Source organism: Austrofundulus limnaeus, unplaced genomic scaffold, assembly GCF_001266775.1.
Source record: "Austrofundulus limnaeus strain Quisiro unplaced genomic scaffold, Austrofundulus_limnaeus-1.0 Scaffold909, whole genome shotgun sequence".
Taxonomy (NCBI): Eukaryota; Metazoa; Chordata; class Actinopteri; order Cyprinodontiformes; family Rivulidae; genus Austrofundulus; species Austrofundulus limnaeus.
The window spans coordinates 1-13,666 of NW_013953311.1; the positions used below are offsets into that span (position 1 = coordinate 1).

Consider the following 13,666-nt stretch of genomic DNA (forward strand, 5'->3'; position numbering starts at 1 on the left):
GTGTGTGTGTGTGTGTGTGTGTGTGTGTGTGTGTGTGTGTGAGCGCATGTATGAGAAGCTGGGCCATGTCCAGGGCCGGAGTCATACTAATAACACAGACGCCAGCGGTGTGTTTTACAAGCTCAACTGCTCTCATTAGATGAGAGGCTCTGTTGTAGCGCAGGCCGCCTCATTAATGAAGCACAGCCATGTGCTGCAGCAGAGACCTACACTGACTCGTTAAAGCAGAGCCGAGCGGGTCAAACAAACTGTGTGGGAGGACTCGGAGCTGCATACACACAGCAAACATATACACACACTCACATCCTACACACCGCGCACTGTCCCTTTCCATCGCACCACTGGTTAACACAAACGCTCATACATATATGCACATGCACAGCCTTTTGAAGAATCACCATCATGAATATAAAGTACACCTGGCCTGGTTGAGAGCAAGCACCCCATGGCCCCCGCGTCTCGGCTCTGTCCAGTCTCTCACACATCGTCTGTCACTCCTCCGATTCACGTGAAAGTGTTTACCTTGGTTTGTCTGTGCACGCAGTCCTGTGTGTTTTTAGTGAGCCGGTGCGACGGGGAGGGGGGGCCCCTCCTGATTACAGCTACTCCATAATTAACAGTGATCAGATTTGTTTTGTGGCATAAATGGTGCATGTGTAGAACATTAGGCCTGGCAAGTCTCATTTCAGATTCAGCTCAAGGGCTCGGCAGCAGACGGGTCACGAGCTTCGGGGAGCGCAATCACCAGCCTCGCTCCATATGGTCTCGCCTGCCGCATCTTCACCAGCGAGGGCCGCGAGTGCCAGAGAAGTTCCCCTAAGAACCTAATCGCGTTCAGTAATTACCGAGACCAGCTTTTTTCTCTTTCGCTCTCTCCCTCAGACTCATCCCAATCTTTTTTTTTTTTTTACTGCACCTGCATGTTCTCTTCTTCCCTTTCCATCTCATATCTCCTGCCTGTTAGTTTCACCTAACTGGTTACATTGTGTTCATTTTTTTTAAATATAAATTTCCTCTTTCTCACTAATTCTCTTTTCCTTTTGTTTTCTGCAAAACACAAATCGGGAAGACGCTGAGAGAGACAGAAAGAGGAAAAGTCAGAGACTCCCACGTTAGTTAATTTCTAAATTGCTTTATGTGGCTGATGCCGAAAAACCCACTCTGTCCTCCTGCCTGCCTGGAAATTATAAATAATTGTAACAGATGCGCCAATATGGCCGGCCTCCAATAAACGAGGCCCCAGATAATTTGACCAGCCCCCTTTGACAGGCCAATTTAATAAAACATGAACAAAATCTTCCTCACTAATAATTTATCATCCCCTCTCCTCCCATTTGGTTAAAGTTGATTACCCTGGCAGTTAACAAGGTCACGCCCAGATGCCAGGTTTCTGATAATGCAATCAGGACTTGTTCGAAAAGAAAAAAAGGTGATGACATCTTGTGCGTTTTTCTTCACGATCTGCAAGTATAACAGATTCGTGACAACTTTGTTTGTCAAAAACCTTTGATTTTGATGTGTTGTGTAGAAGTGTTGTTGATAGCAGATGGTCTTCTGTTTTTAAGCTGTTCATATTTTTTAAAATCAAGCATTTAAACAAAACACGTGTGAGTGAATGTAATTGTCATAATATAATTAATATCGTCATGTCTGCATAAAGACGATGCAGTACATGAAAATATAATTGAATCCTCTCTAGAAAGGCCTGCTAAGGGGCTTCAGTCAAACTTTATTTATGTAACACTTGTCATACAAACATATTGTAGTACTTTAATGTTTTACAGTATAACACAATAAACTGTATGAAAAAAAAAGAAAAAAGTAATCTATTCAAATCCAGCAAACTTCCCACCACCACAACTCCCACACACTGACACACAGTTTGGCACATACTCAAAAGGTCTGCATTTTTCTTTTTATTTATCTGACAATAACATCTGCCCACGAAATATAATTTTTATAAATTGACCAAAAGGTATTTACTTTCAGTTGTTCGTACACAAACTCATCATGTGTTATGTCTGTAAAAACGTATGAAGGTGGACTATATCTTCTAGCAATGTAATGTACAATAAGAGACAAAAAAGGGCTTTATTTTACTTCTAATAAGATTACTTTTTTATTATTTGTATTGTTGAGATAGCTTGTATTGATGTGTGATTATTCAAAAGTGTTCTTTTCTAGTTAAGGATATAAACTAATCTGAACAGTCTCAGTTCAGAGTAATGTTTTTATTACGGATTGAAACGAAAAGCTTGAAACTAGGGTTATTTATAAGTACAGTAAGTGGCAGCGTACTGTAGTACTTCTAGTGAAGCATGAGACACTTCTGGCAGGAATATTACTCCAAACTGAGTTTGTTCAAAGAGTTTACTATAACAGGTAAGATATTATTTGTTTACATGCTTTTCACAGAACCCCAGTTAAATAGATCTGATTTGTTGTGCATCGTTTTTCATTCCAAGCCTCTGTAACTCTTATTTAGCTCATATTTTGTTTCACTGACAGCCACTTGGAATTTAACTTTTTTTCTTTCAGCCAATGTGTTCAGAACAGACTGATGCTGCAGCGCAGAGGTCTAGCCCTCGCTCTGACCAGGCCTCTGCTCAAGGTTCAGATCCTAGGCCAGAGGACAAGACTTTCCGTCGCACATCTACCACCAGAGTCAGAAGACAGCAGGTAGGTCAACACACACTACTGGCAATTATACTGAAGTCAGAACGTGGGTGAGCAGCCAGGATGCCCACACTTATCCATTCCCAATTTGCTCAGATTAGATCAAAGCCATAGAGGACAGCTTTAAAGAAAATGGTCTTTTTAAGAATCATGTGATTCATCAGAGCCAGCCTCGCCAAGCTTTGTTCTGAACTTTCCAATACACACACTCAGAAGCCCCTCCTACTGTGACCAGGCCGATGTGTGCTGCTGGTTTCACACATGCCTTGGGCTCAGACACTAGCTAATTTACCGCTTCAGCAGTACATTATGAACAAGAAAAGAAGCTTTTGATCTTCTCCGTATCCCTCCTATAAGTTTGGCAGGACAAGTTTGTAGATGGCCTCACTCACTTTAAAGATGGCCTTAAGACACATTGGATTTATAATGATGTCCTCATTATATCTTTTAATGAAGCACCTTTTTACCTGTAGTTTCTCTATTATTGTAAATAACACTGTCACACTACAAAAATACTAAATAAAACTATCATAATTTAATGTGCCTTAATTTTCATCCATCCATCCATCCATCCATCCATCCATCCATCCATCCATCCATCCATCCGCAGATTATTCACCTTATGTTACAGTATGCAGCTGTAAGTAGCTGCCTCTTATTAACTAGCTAAATAAAAATGGTTCCAAGTCAAGTTTATAGTAGTAATTTATTTTCTCTACTCAGAGTTTGTACTATCTGCTTTACTTGTTATCGTGGCATTAACAATTACTACAAAGCAGTGGCGTTACAAAACAGCTCAGACAAGATAAATTGTTTTTGTTTACTGTGTTGTGGAATTGTAGTTTTTTTTATGACTGTGTGCCCGCCTTCCAAACTACAGTGCTATTAAAAAGTATTAATCTGATTTTTATGCTTTTTTGGGTGTCAAAAATACATGAGTAGAGTTACTAGATTAGAGTTTGTCTAGATTGCTTAGATGAGTTTGCCACCTTCCCATCAAACAAATGAAGAAAATACACAGTTGTAACATCCTCCTCCTGCTGTCAGCGTCTTCTGTTATTCCTGTAACGTGAAGAGAATTGCATTTCTTTCTCTACGTCTTCGCATGTAACATCGCCAAAACTAGTTGAAATAACGGAATAAGTACAACTTTCCAGATAGTACCAACATGTTCCTGATAACTTCTCTCTATTGTCCTGAGATGTGTGGACTCTGCAAGTTTGCGACTTTTACTTCCTGTTTACTACACACATGCGTCTGACATAATTGATTCACTTCAAGCCAGTTGATGGAAACACGTCTGATTCGCATTTCTTAGTTTTTTCTTTTTTGCAAAATTTAAAAAAATCGCTCAAAATTCGAATTAAAATTGGATGGAAACACGGCTACGGTCTCTCCTATCTCACCTGCTAAAAATTGTTACTCTTTCATTATTCTCCTTCTTGCGAGGTCACTTAATTTGTGAAGAAAACTAATGTATACTGACCATGATTGATTTATGTCAGCAATAAAAGAATAAAACATCTGAGGGGGTGAATAGTTTTTATAGCCTCTGTACTTAAAGTTGTTTTTATCAGCTTCACGTCTTTTTTTATTTTATTGTAAATCACAAATATTTTCAGTAGCTGTCACTGCTTGCTTCTTCGTACAAGAATATGATGGTAATGGCCTAAAGTGACAAAAACATGGTATGCTTCATATTTTATTTATGAAGTTATATCTAACTGCATTCCAAAAAGCTGATGAAATAAGGCCTCAGTGTAGACTTCTGCTACAACCTAAAACATAATTTGCAGCTGTTTCAGCATAACCCTAAAGACAAATGTGGCTACCGGCTTAGGTGATGATGACTACACATGGGCAGAAAATTTCTGCATAAGAGTTCAAATGTTGCTTATTCTATTAGAAAAAACTGACTTTAACTTCCAAGAAGAGAAAAGAGAAAAGATGCGTATAAAATAAATGTAATTAACCATGTTCAGTTTTTAATTTTTTGAACACTTTGCTTTCTGTCTTGTTATTTTTTGCAGAGCTCTTGCTGGTCTCTGGCTCTTAGATTTATCAGCTGCCTACAGTTTCTTTCAGATTTTTTAAATTGTTCCTTTTTTTTTTTTTGCTTTATGTAAAACCTGTTTACTCTTTGAACCCTCACCCCTCAGAATAGAAGAACTTTATCCCAAATGCAAACTCATTTTAGGTTCAAGCCTTTATCTTCATTTCATTCCTACTGTGTACTCCACACTCCTGCTGCACCTCACTCTCATGTTTGCAGAGCCATTACAAGGTTCTCTGCAAAGGTCAAGTCATGGCCATCAACCAGCTGCAAAGCTGACGTCCAAATAGAGACATTGTTTTTTGTGTTGTCGCCTTATTATTATTATTATTTTTTTTTTTTCAGGCCTTCTTGTAGAGTACCAACATTGTCACGGCACAGATCTTTCAACAAAAGTCATTTGTGTTCCTTCTGGTGTCACAGCAGGCAGACGTTCAACTGGACCACTGAGAACATCTGCTCCACATCTCAGTCATGTGTCAGTGTTCCTGCATCATATTCCAATAAATCTGCAGAGAAAATGTTATTGCCAGTCAGCTCATTGTTTAGAATATATTCAACAAAATACTTTTCTACATTAAAACGTTTTTAATATTTATTATAAGTAAGTTGTACTTTATAATTGGTCATCTCTTCTCTTATAAGTTTAAGTTTGGACTTCACTTTTAGCGTCTGTGTTTTCCCCGATGTCCACACAGACTCAGCCAATTGGCTCGCCACTCGTCAGGAATATGCAGATCAATCTGTTAATTAGTTGCATAGAGTCATTAAGGCTGAGTTAGAACACATGGTTGGTACCCATGAAGGCATGTTAGCAGAACCTGGCGCACCAGGTCACTGGAGTCAACTGTAGCCCCAGGCTGCATTCCCAAACATACTTACATACTGTACATATAAATTAGTGTCATAAGCAGTTATTTTAAAAAAATTGTATATTTGGTTGATGTGTAAAATTATGAGTTTTACAAGGTATGAAAAAATAATGTTTAAAATAAAAAATACAATTTTATACCATGGAGGCATTTTGTTATGTTAGCATTAAAAGTGTAGTACTTCTAGTCAACAAATGGTTTTTGAAATGTTTTTATTATAACTTTTAGGTTTCATTCTAAAAATTTAATATGAAATTTGTGGATTCATGAATAAGGAGATTTACAATAAGCAAGATGAGTGCATCTAAATTTATAAAAATAGTTACATATTTATGCCATATTTTTTCTTCCCCCTTTTTTTAATGCCCCAATAGCTTTAAGCAATACAACCTGGCAGCTATGTGTTTATTTGACTGCTCTAAACCCAGAAGCAAAATATGCTGCTTGTCTGTTGTGGTTCTGAGCTCCAAATCATCTCTGAGGATTAAAGTATCTTTGATTTAGAGGAATTTAACCTAAATCAGTAGCAGTAACAACAGGTGGAACCAACTCAAAAAGGCTCAGATCTTCTGTTGTGTAACTCTGAAAGAAAATAAACCTTACAGACCTTGATCAAAAACTCAGTTTTGGAGGATAAGTGTTACTTAAACTGTCTTATCATTAACCTCCTTACTCTATCTTCACCTCCTCCTCTTCCCTTCATCTTCTTCCTCCCAAGGACTGTTGGGCATTTAGTCGCATTGCATATTTTAGCCTGCCATCTGGTCAGCCCTGCCTGGCACCACATGGGGCCTCCTATCCTCTCATATTCATATTCCACTAGCATATTGTTCCCACTGCTTTTGTACAGGATGGCCCCAGTGCTTCTTCATTTCTTTATTTATTTTTACAGAAGAGGCTGGCTAGCAAGCGGCACCCCCCCAGCCACCCCCCTTAATCGGCAGCTCTTCCAGTTGTCCTATCAAGTGTAACCTGGAGCCCCCTAGTAGAGCAATTAGAGCGGCCTCCCTGCCCACCTCTTGTAATGAAGCCCAGCACATTCTGGAATCTATAGCCCCTTTAGTCTCCCCTAATGGGACATCATTATTGTCAAAGAAACAATGTAAATGGAAATGAACATACTCATTAGCCAGTTGCAGGGAGAAACCTTTGCTGCTCTCAGCTTGCAACTCCTGCTACCAAACACACACGCATACACACACAAAAGTAAACCTCCTCCCCTTCAGCTGCTGCCGACTGATGCTCCAGCTTGCGTTATTCCTCTGGCAGCATGTTTGTTTGTGTGTGCACATGTGTGTACCAAGCAAGACAATGTTCATGTTTTTACTCAAGGTGAGAGGGGAATGGAATGAACATAGATAATACCATTATTGGCATTCACTCAGCATTTCTACTGATGTTAATTGCTACATGGGTTTGTGCCCGTCTTTGTAAGTGAAGTACACTCAAGTTCTCACCTCAGTGCTTCTTTTGCTTACCTGTCCCAGGGTACACCTGTGCAACGGTCCAGGTCTCTTTCCCCAACCAGCAGTGTGAGGGTGGGCAATGGGAGGAGAGTGGAAGCAGAACAAAGAATTCAAGACCTTGAAGAGCTGCTGCAACTGAAGGTAATTAGTACTTAAAATATATTGATTACTATATATTTTTGTCTTAACCTTTAATATGTTAATCCCCAACCTTTTTTATTACTTACTATTTAGCATTTTTTTCATGGCAGGTGACATTACTGACTTGTCTACTTTAATATTTAGTTCAAAGTTATCTTTTGAACTGTGAGTAGCACTCACATTGAACTTTTCACACAATAAGGCTCAACAACATGCCTATCAGAGCTACAGTATAAGATGCAGTGACCACTTCCAAAACCTGCTTGAGATTTTAGGTTCAGTTGCTCTGCAGCTGCTATCATCTCCTCCATGATCTTTTTGTTTTTTGCATCACCTTTCAAAAAGATATATGTTTATACATGCAGTTAGTGTGTAAAGGCAGTAAAACAGCAGGAGATGAGCCACTTTTAGTGAAAGTAGAAACATCAGGGTTTTTTTTTTTGTCCTCCTTAAGCAAATTGGCTTTTATACTCTTTTAACCTTTGAATGGCTTGTGATGTTCTTCCAACACTACTTTTCACTCTGGCCTCAAGAAAAATGTGGTTTATTTTTATATGTAACAATTTATTTTACCCTCAAACATTTTTTAGCAAACTACATTTTCTTTTTTGTGCCCTTTTAAAAAAAAATAGGGGTGCAACGATACAGAAAATTCACGGTTCGGTTTGATACTTTAGTCTCACGGTTCGATATTTTTTCGATATAAAAAAGAGAAATTTCCATGCCCCTTTTAACTTGTAATTTATTTATATTAATTATGAACATTTGTTTAACCTCAAAAGTACATTTTTTAATTAAATGTTGCTGAAACAGCAAGTTTCTCAGTGGACCTGCGCTCAAAAATACAGCCTAGGTGGAGTAGTCGAACACAGATCCACTGATCCTTTAACACAGAGCATCTTCAGAAGACATGCTGATAAAGTAAATTTTTTTAATCTGTATTGTTCCATACAGCACTGTTCGATACGGTTCGATACGGGTACATGTATTGTTGCACCCCTAATATGTATGTATATGTATATATGTATATGTTTATGTATATGTATAAGTATATGTATATGTAAATGTATTTCGCTGTGTTCTTTTCCAAAGGATGTGATGATTTTTTTTTTTTTTTTTTTTTGCAGATTGTGTTATTTTTTGGTATTTCCCTGAATTCCAATGTAACTACATTTTTTAAAAAATGTGTAATTAAATATTGAATAAGAATAAGTTCAAGAATTGAAAGCAAAATCTATGTTTCAACAAAAACAGATCAAAAAATGCTGGTGCTTTTCTTCATTCTTCTTATCTTTGCAGTTGACCAGTGAGTGGATTGTTAATCAAAGGTCATCTCCATTTGAACACAATTCACAAAACGCATTAGGCATCATTTCCTTGTCAGATGTGAAGCACCTGAATTACATCACTGGCAGACACCTAGACAGATGATGCTCAACATGAATTCAGACAACATGCATGACTGTCTTAGTTAATGGTGCCATTTACTTGTCTTTGTCTACCAGTTGGAGAAGCATTTAGTGGAGGTATGCACAGAAAAATGTAACCACGTTAATGAGGGCATTCGTTCAGAGACTGATTGAGGGGTTTTATCTTGTGCGAGATGGCCTCCATGAGATCTTACCTTCATCCTCTCATATTGGAACTCTTTGTTCCTTCAATTGTTCTACCTCCTATTTTGTCAAGTTTTCTTCTACAAAATCACCATCAAATTGGCAGCCATAACCTTGATGTTTGACCATAACAGCAACAGGAAACAAACAATTCTCTTAAAGTGTCCTTTTTTTCCTTCTTCTTCACACTTTATAGTAAAAAGTAGCTGTTTTTGTGTAATTATTTTTCAGCTTGATCGTCCACAGATGTGTATTCTGGCTGAGTAAGGGGGTGTATTGATTGGTGGGCAAGGGTCTGATGACCAGAGCTCAGCTGCCCAAGGGGGAGCTCTATAAGGAGCCTGGGAAGCCATGATGTGGCTAATACCCTGCCACTTGCTCACTTCCACCCGCCCCCCTACTCCTCCTTCAGTCAGCCACAACTCTTCTGTGTCTTCCCTCAGCTCCTAGTTCCACCAGTTAACACTGCTCTGGTCGGGTCTTTCATTAGGGCTTTATTTTTGAGAGAGCGGGGGCTGCTTGAAGGGGGGCTAGGATGTCTTTCAGATGTCCTCGGTGAATAATCCACACAGGGGAAAATCCATACTTGTCACATTGGCAGCATAGATGTGCATTGCATATGTGTACGTGCACACTTGTTGTGGGTCCAGCACATGTTTGTGGTTCACTATGTTCTCTTTGTCCTTGTTAATAATAACAGGGCTGAGGGCTTGCATTTCCCTCTCTGCAGGGTAGCCGTGTCATATCAACAGTAAACAAGCTCCTTCCCTTCAGAAAACACTCGACAACTCTCGCTATCGCTGGCCACTCAAGCAGAAACCTGTCCTGAAATCTTCCATTCACGTTTTGCTTTTCTTTCTCTCTCTTTCCTCTCTTTCCAATTTCTCTTTTTTCTGTCTTTCTTTTCCCTCCACTTTTATGAGATGCTTTCTTCATTTCTTTATACTCCTTTCACCTCTGTCTTGTCGGTTGAAAGTTGTATTATTTTCCTCATTGCCCTCACTGTTAAGGTCAGTGTGTTAGGGAGGAGGGTTAACGCTGACAAGAAAAATCTATATGTTCTTCCCCTTCCCCTTTTTTAAAGCAGGAGCCCAAAACTTGCTGTGTTTTAAAAGATGTCAACAACAGTGTCAGCAACAAACCCATGGATAGAATCCCCACATGAAAACACTTGCTGGTCATCAGCTGGTAACTCCAGCGAGTTTCTTGGCTGAACTAAAAATACGAGGGTGTGTGTGTGTGGCACCACTGACCTGTCATTTAATTGACCTATTCATTAAAAATATTCCACAAGTACGAGTGGGGACACTTTTCTGAGAGTCTAATGAATCGTTTTACGAGTTTAAAAACAAACTGAATTATGTGATGAGACCTTTTCAGCTAAGAGAGTTTTTTCTCTTCAAAAATATACTTTACTAAGAGACATTGTTTGTTTTTTATTTGTCTTTAATCTGTGTGAAAAATGTAAGCAGTTTTTCCCAGATTTCCTGCTCAACTGTATGCATTAATGCACCTGAATCTGAGCCACTTGTTTTATTTAACTTTCGCAGCTTTTAAGAGAAAAACAATTTTGTCTCTGTTCGTCGTAGACTGAGGAGAATGAAGAGCTGAGGAAAGCTCATAGTAAACGCCGTGAACGCCTGTGTTTGATTCAAGCCAACTACAAGAGAGTCAGAGATCAACTGAAAGAGATGGAGAAGTCCAGTGGCTTGTGAGTATACAATTTTTAAAACCATACATACTCAGTAGCATTAAGTAAGAGGCTTTTCAAAACACAAAATGTAACCTTGTATGTAAATTCCTATGTGAAATACAATGCTCTGAAACCCTTTGCAAATTGTCTTAGGGCTCCAATGCTCTCCACATGTTGTCTGACAAGATCTGAGTTCTGGATTTAGCAATGTAGGAGAAATTTCTTCCTTTGCCTTTGAAAAGCTCAGAGGTTTTAAGCCCAGTCAATTTGGGCCGTTTTGTGCCAAGTGTATGTGTGCTTCTGCGTCTCTTCTCCCTCAGCGTTCATTAAGATGTGAGAGCCAGAGGCTGGAGGTGTCTGGTCCTTCGGGTGCAAGGTGTTTGAGAAGGCATGTGGAGGGAGGAGGGGATCGGTCCGTTTCCTGCTTCAACCTGTTATCTTCACCAGAAAACCACAGGATTTTACTCAAAGTAGAAAATGTGCTGGAAAACTATCATTAACATATGGGTCTCGTTTTCTCTTTTGTCTCCCTGACTTTTCACGCTGTATTATTTTTTCATCCATTTTTCTCATCTGTAACCTGTTGTCACCGAGGCCATTTAAAGCACAGGTAAAGGTGCGTGCATTTGGTGGCCATGGGGGAGTAAAGCATTAACTCTGTCAGCTGTTTTCTCTCTGGGTTAATTAAAGAAAACAGCAGTGCAACGAGAACCCGTGTGAAAGTGGAGTGAGCGAGAAAGCATGTTCAGCCCTGGGCTTGACTCGGCTCATGTTAGCTCAGCACAGCTCAGTAGCATGTGTCTGGGACGGTGAGAGCAAAGACAGAGATGTAGAGAGAACTGCAACACCGCAAAACACTTCTATTACGCATTTTAACAGGTTATCAGAGGAATTCTCTGTCTGCTGAAGCAGTGTACTTTGTGTATGCATAACAACTTTGATTAAGTGAGAAAAAAACACTGGTGTTCAGTATAAAGAGACAAGGTGTTTACTTTTATGTAAGTAAGTAAGTAAGAGTTTTTATGTGTATTTCATGAACTATTTGACATGGAATTGGTGTATTGAGAAGCTTTGCCCTAATCAGTTACAACCTTTCATTGCATCAGCCACTCACTCAATGTTATGATTTTCATATTCATTTGGCATTAGGTGCCTTCCCTAAATAGCCATTAAACCCACTGGGGTAGTGCTAGCCTAAATAAGAGACAATAGAAAATGATTTAAAAACTCCCATTAGTGCGAGGAAATCAGGGCCCTAACAAGTCAGCTGGGATGAACGTAGTCTCATTGCATTTTGAGCTTGTTAGGGATCTTCCTGAAGCTACCCTGCTGTGTTGTTGTCCTTTTGGAAAGATGCAAAAATATATTTGTTCCCCTTTTGTGTTGCAAGACCAAAAGGTAAAATGGTTTGTCTGTTCATCCTTGTTTGTGTACTGTTGCCTTCTGCCTCTAGATAAATCTAGTGTCACCCAAAAATGTTGCCTTCCTGAGTTACTCACCTCGATAGATTTTTTGCACCCTCAGGAACCAGAAATGCAAGACTTGACTATGAGCCTTTATAGGAAATGGTCACTGACTTTGAAGGCTTCTGAGAAAACAAAAAAAAAAAAAAAAAAAACCTTTAATTATTATTACAGCTTAGTTTGGGGAGGGTGGGCTTGGATGATGCTAGGGTACACGCTTTGAGTGAGGCTCCTTGACTTATTTGTAGACATCCAACACTGGGATATCAGATTATTTTTAATTATTTATTGCAGCCTGCGTTACACATATGCAAAAATATATTTTTGATACTCTTTAAGCCAGGTTAAATTCTGTTTTTATACCTTGCAGTTTTGTTTCTCTTGTGTAATTTATCTTGTCTCATTAGCAACTTATGGTGTCAAACTCAGGTACTGAGTGATGTCAACAGCATATGTAACCAGTCCCACCCAGAAAACAAATATCAGCCAATCACAAGGCAGATAGCAAACCATCAGTATGCAGGCAGTGTGTAGTTGATCAGTCCCATTGAAACCTCTCTGCCATTCACCATTAGTGTATCATCATATTTTCTTAAAACGGTGTGAAGGAGAGAGGAAAAAAGCCAATTTCTTATTTATATTAGAGAGGGGAAAGTTTTTTTTAATCAGACTAGGGATGATGGGGTGAGCAAATAAAATTAAAGGTTATTAAAGCATCCGTACACTGATCAAAGTTGCGCCCATAAACAGATTCCCCCTGATTCAGAGCAATTAGCCGCAGCGGTGTGGAAAAGTTCTTTCTATCTCCTCCTGCTTAATAATGGAAACTAGAATACCATTGGGGGGAACATGCACTGAGGCTAGAAGAAGATAGCTCTCTCCTGGCTCCATGTTCAACAGCTTTTAAGCCCACTGTAAACAAATTAAATTTTATTCAGTTTTACCATGACTTTAGAATGCCTCTTACACATTCTTGTTATAAATGTAGCTGGTACACAACATACCTTTAAAGTCACATGAAGAGAATTAAAACAAAACTGTGAATAAATATAGATATTATAGGTGATGTTTGTGTGCTTGCAATAGACCCGTTTTCTTCTTCTTTATTCTCACCAAGTATTGAGATTATCAAATACATAGCTTTTGATTCTACCAAACGAAACCAAGCATATATGTGGCTATAAACAACCACACTCATACACTACATAGTTGACTTCAAATTGCTCACGGGGCTGTTGTGGTATTAAAATGAAAACATTTTCTAATACGCTGAACCCTCCAACTCCCAAGTACCAGGGTTTCACTAGTGTTAGCATAGCATGAAGGCATCCACAAAACCAATAAATGACCACAGGAAAAGGAGACCTCTGCAATACCTGTGACCCTCACAATCCATTTTCACACTTCTGTCACATTGATTAGGTGAAAAAAGAAGGAAACTGGTGTGTGTGTGTGTGTGCATGCATGCGTGCGTGTGTGTGTGTCTTCTACTTTTGTGATTTGTGGATTTCTCTCTAAATCCTGTTTTAGTTTGCAAATGAAACACTAATTGGAATTGAATATGTAGCGCTTAGGCTGATTGATGAGTTCGATGTATGCAGAGCTGCGGTTGGAAGGCATTAAATGTGTGTGTGTGTGTGTGTGTGTGTGTGTGTGTGTGTGTGTGTGTGTGTGTGTGTGTGTGTGTGT

At 39.1% G+C, this 13,666-nt stretch overlaps 1 protein-coding gene across 1 annotated transcript in view; it reads left to right on the top strand.

The window, feature by feature from the left end:
• Positions 1 to 2,538: 2,538 nt before the first annotated feature.
• LOC106533225 (centlein) overlaps positions 2,539 to 13,666 on the top strand; it is a gene marked incomplete at its 5' end in the record, with an annotated part of 63,528 nt that continues 52,400 nt past the window's right edge. The window contains 3 exon segments of the mRNA XM_014029464.1: positions 2,539 to 2,679; positions 7,089 to 7,208; positions 10,411 to 10,532. Of these exon segments, the coding sequence (XP_013884918.1) occupies positions 2,539 to 2,679; positions 7,089 to 7,208; positions 10,411 to 10,532 (383 nt within the window).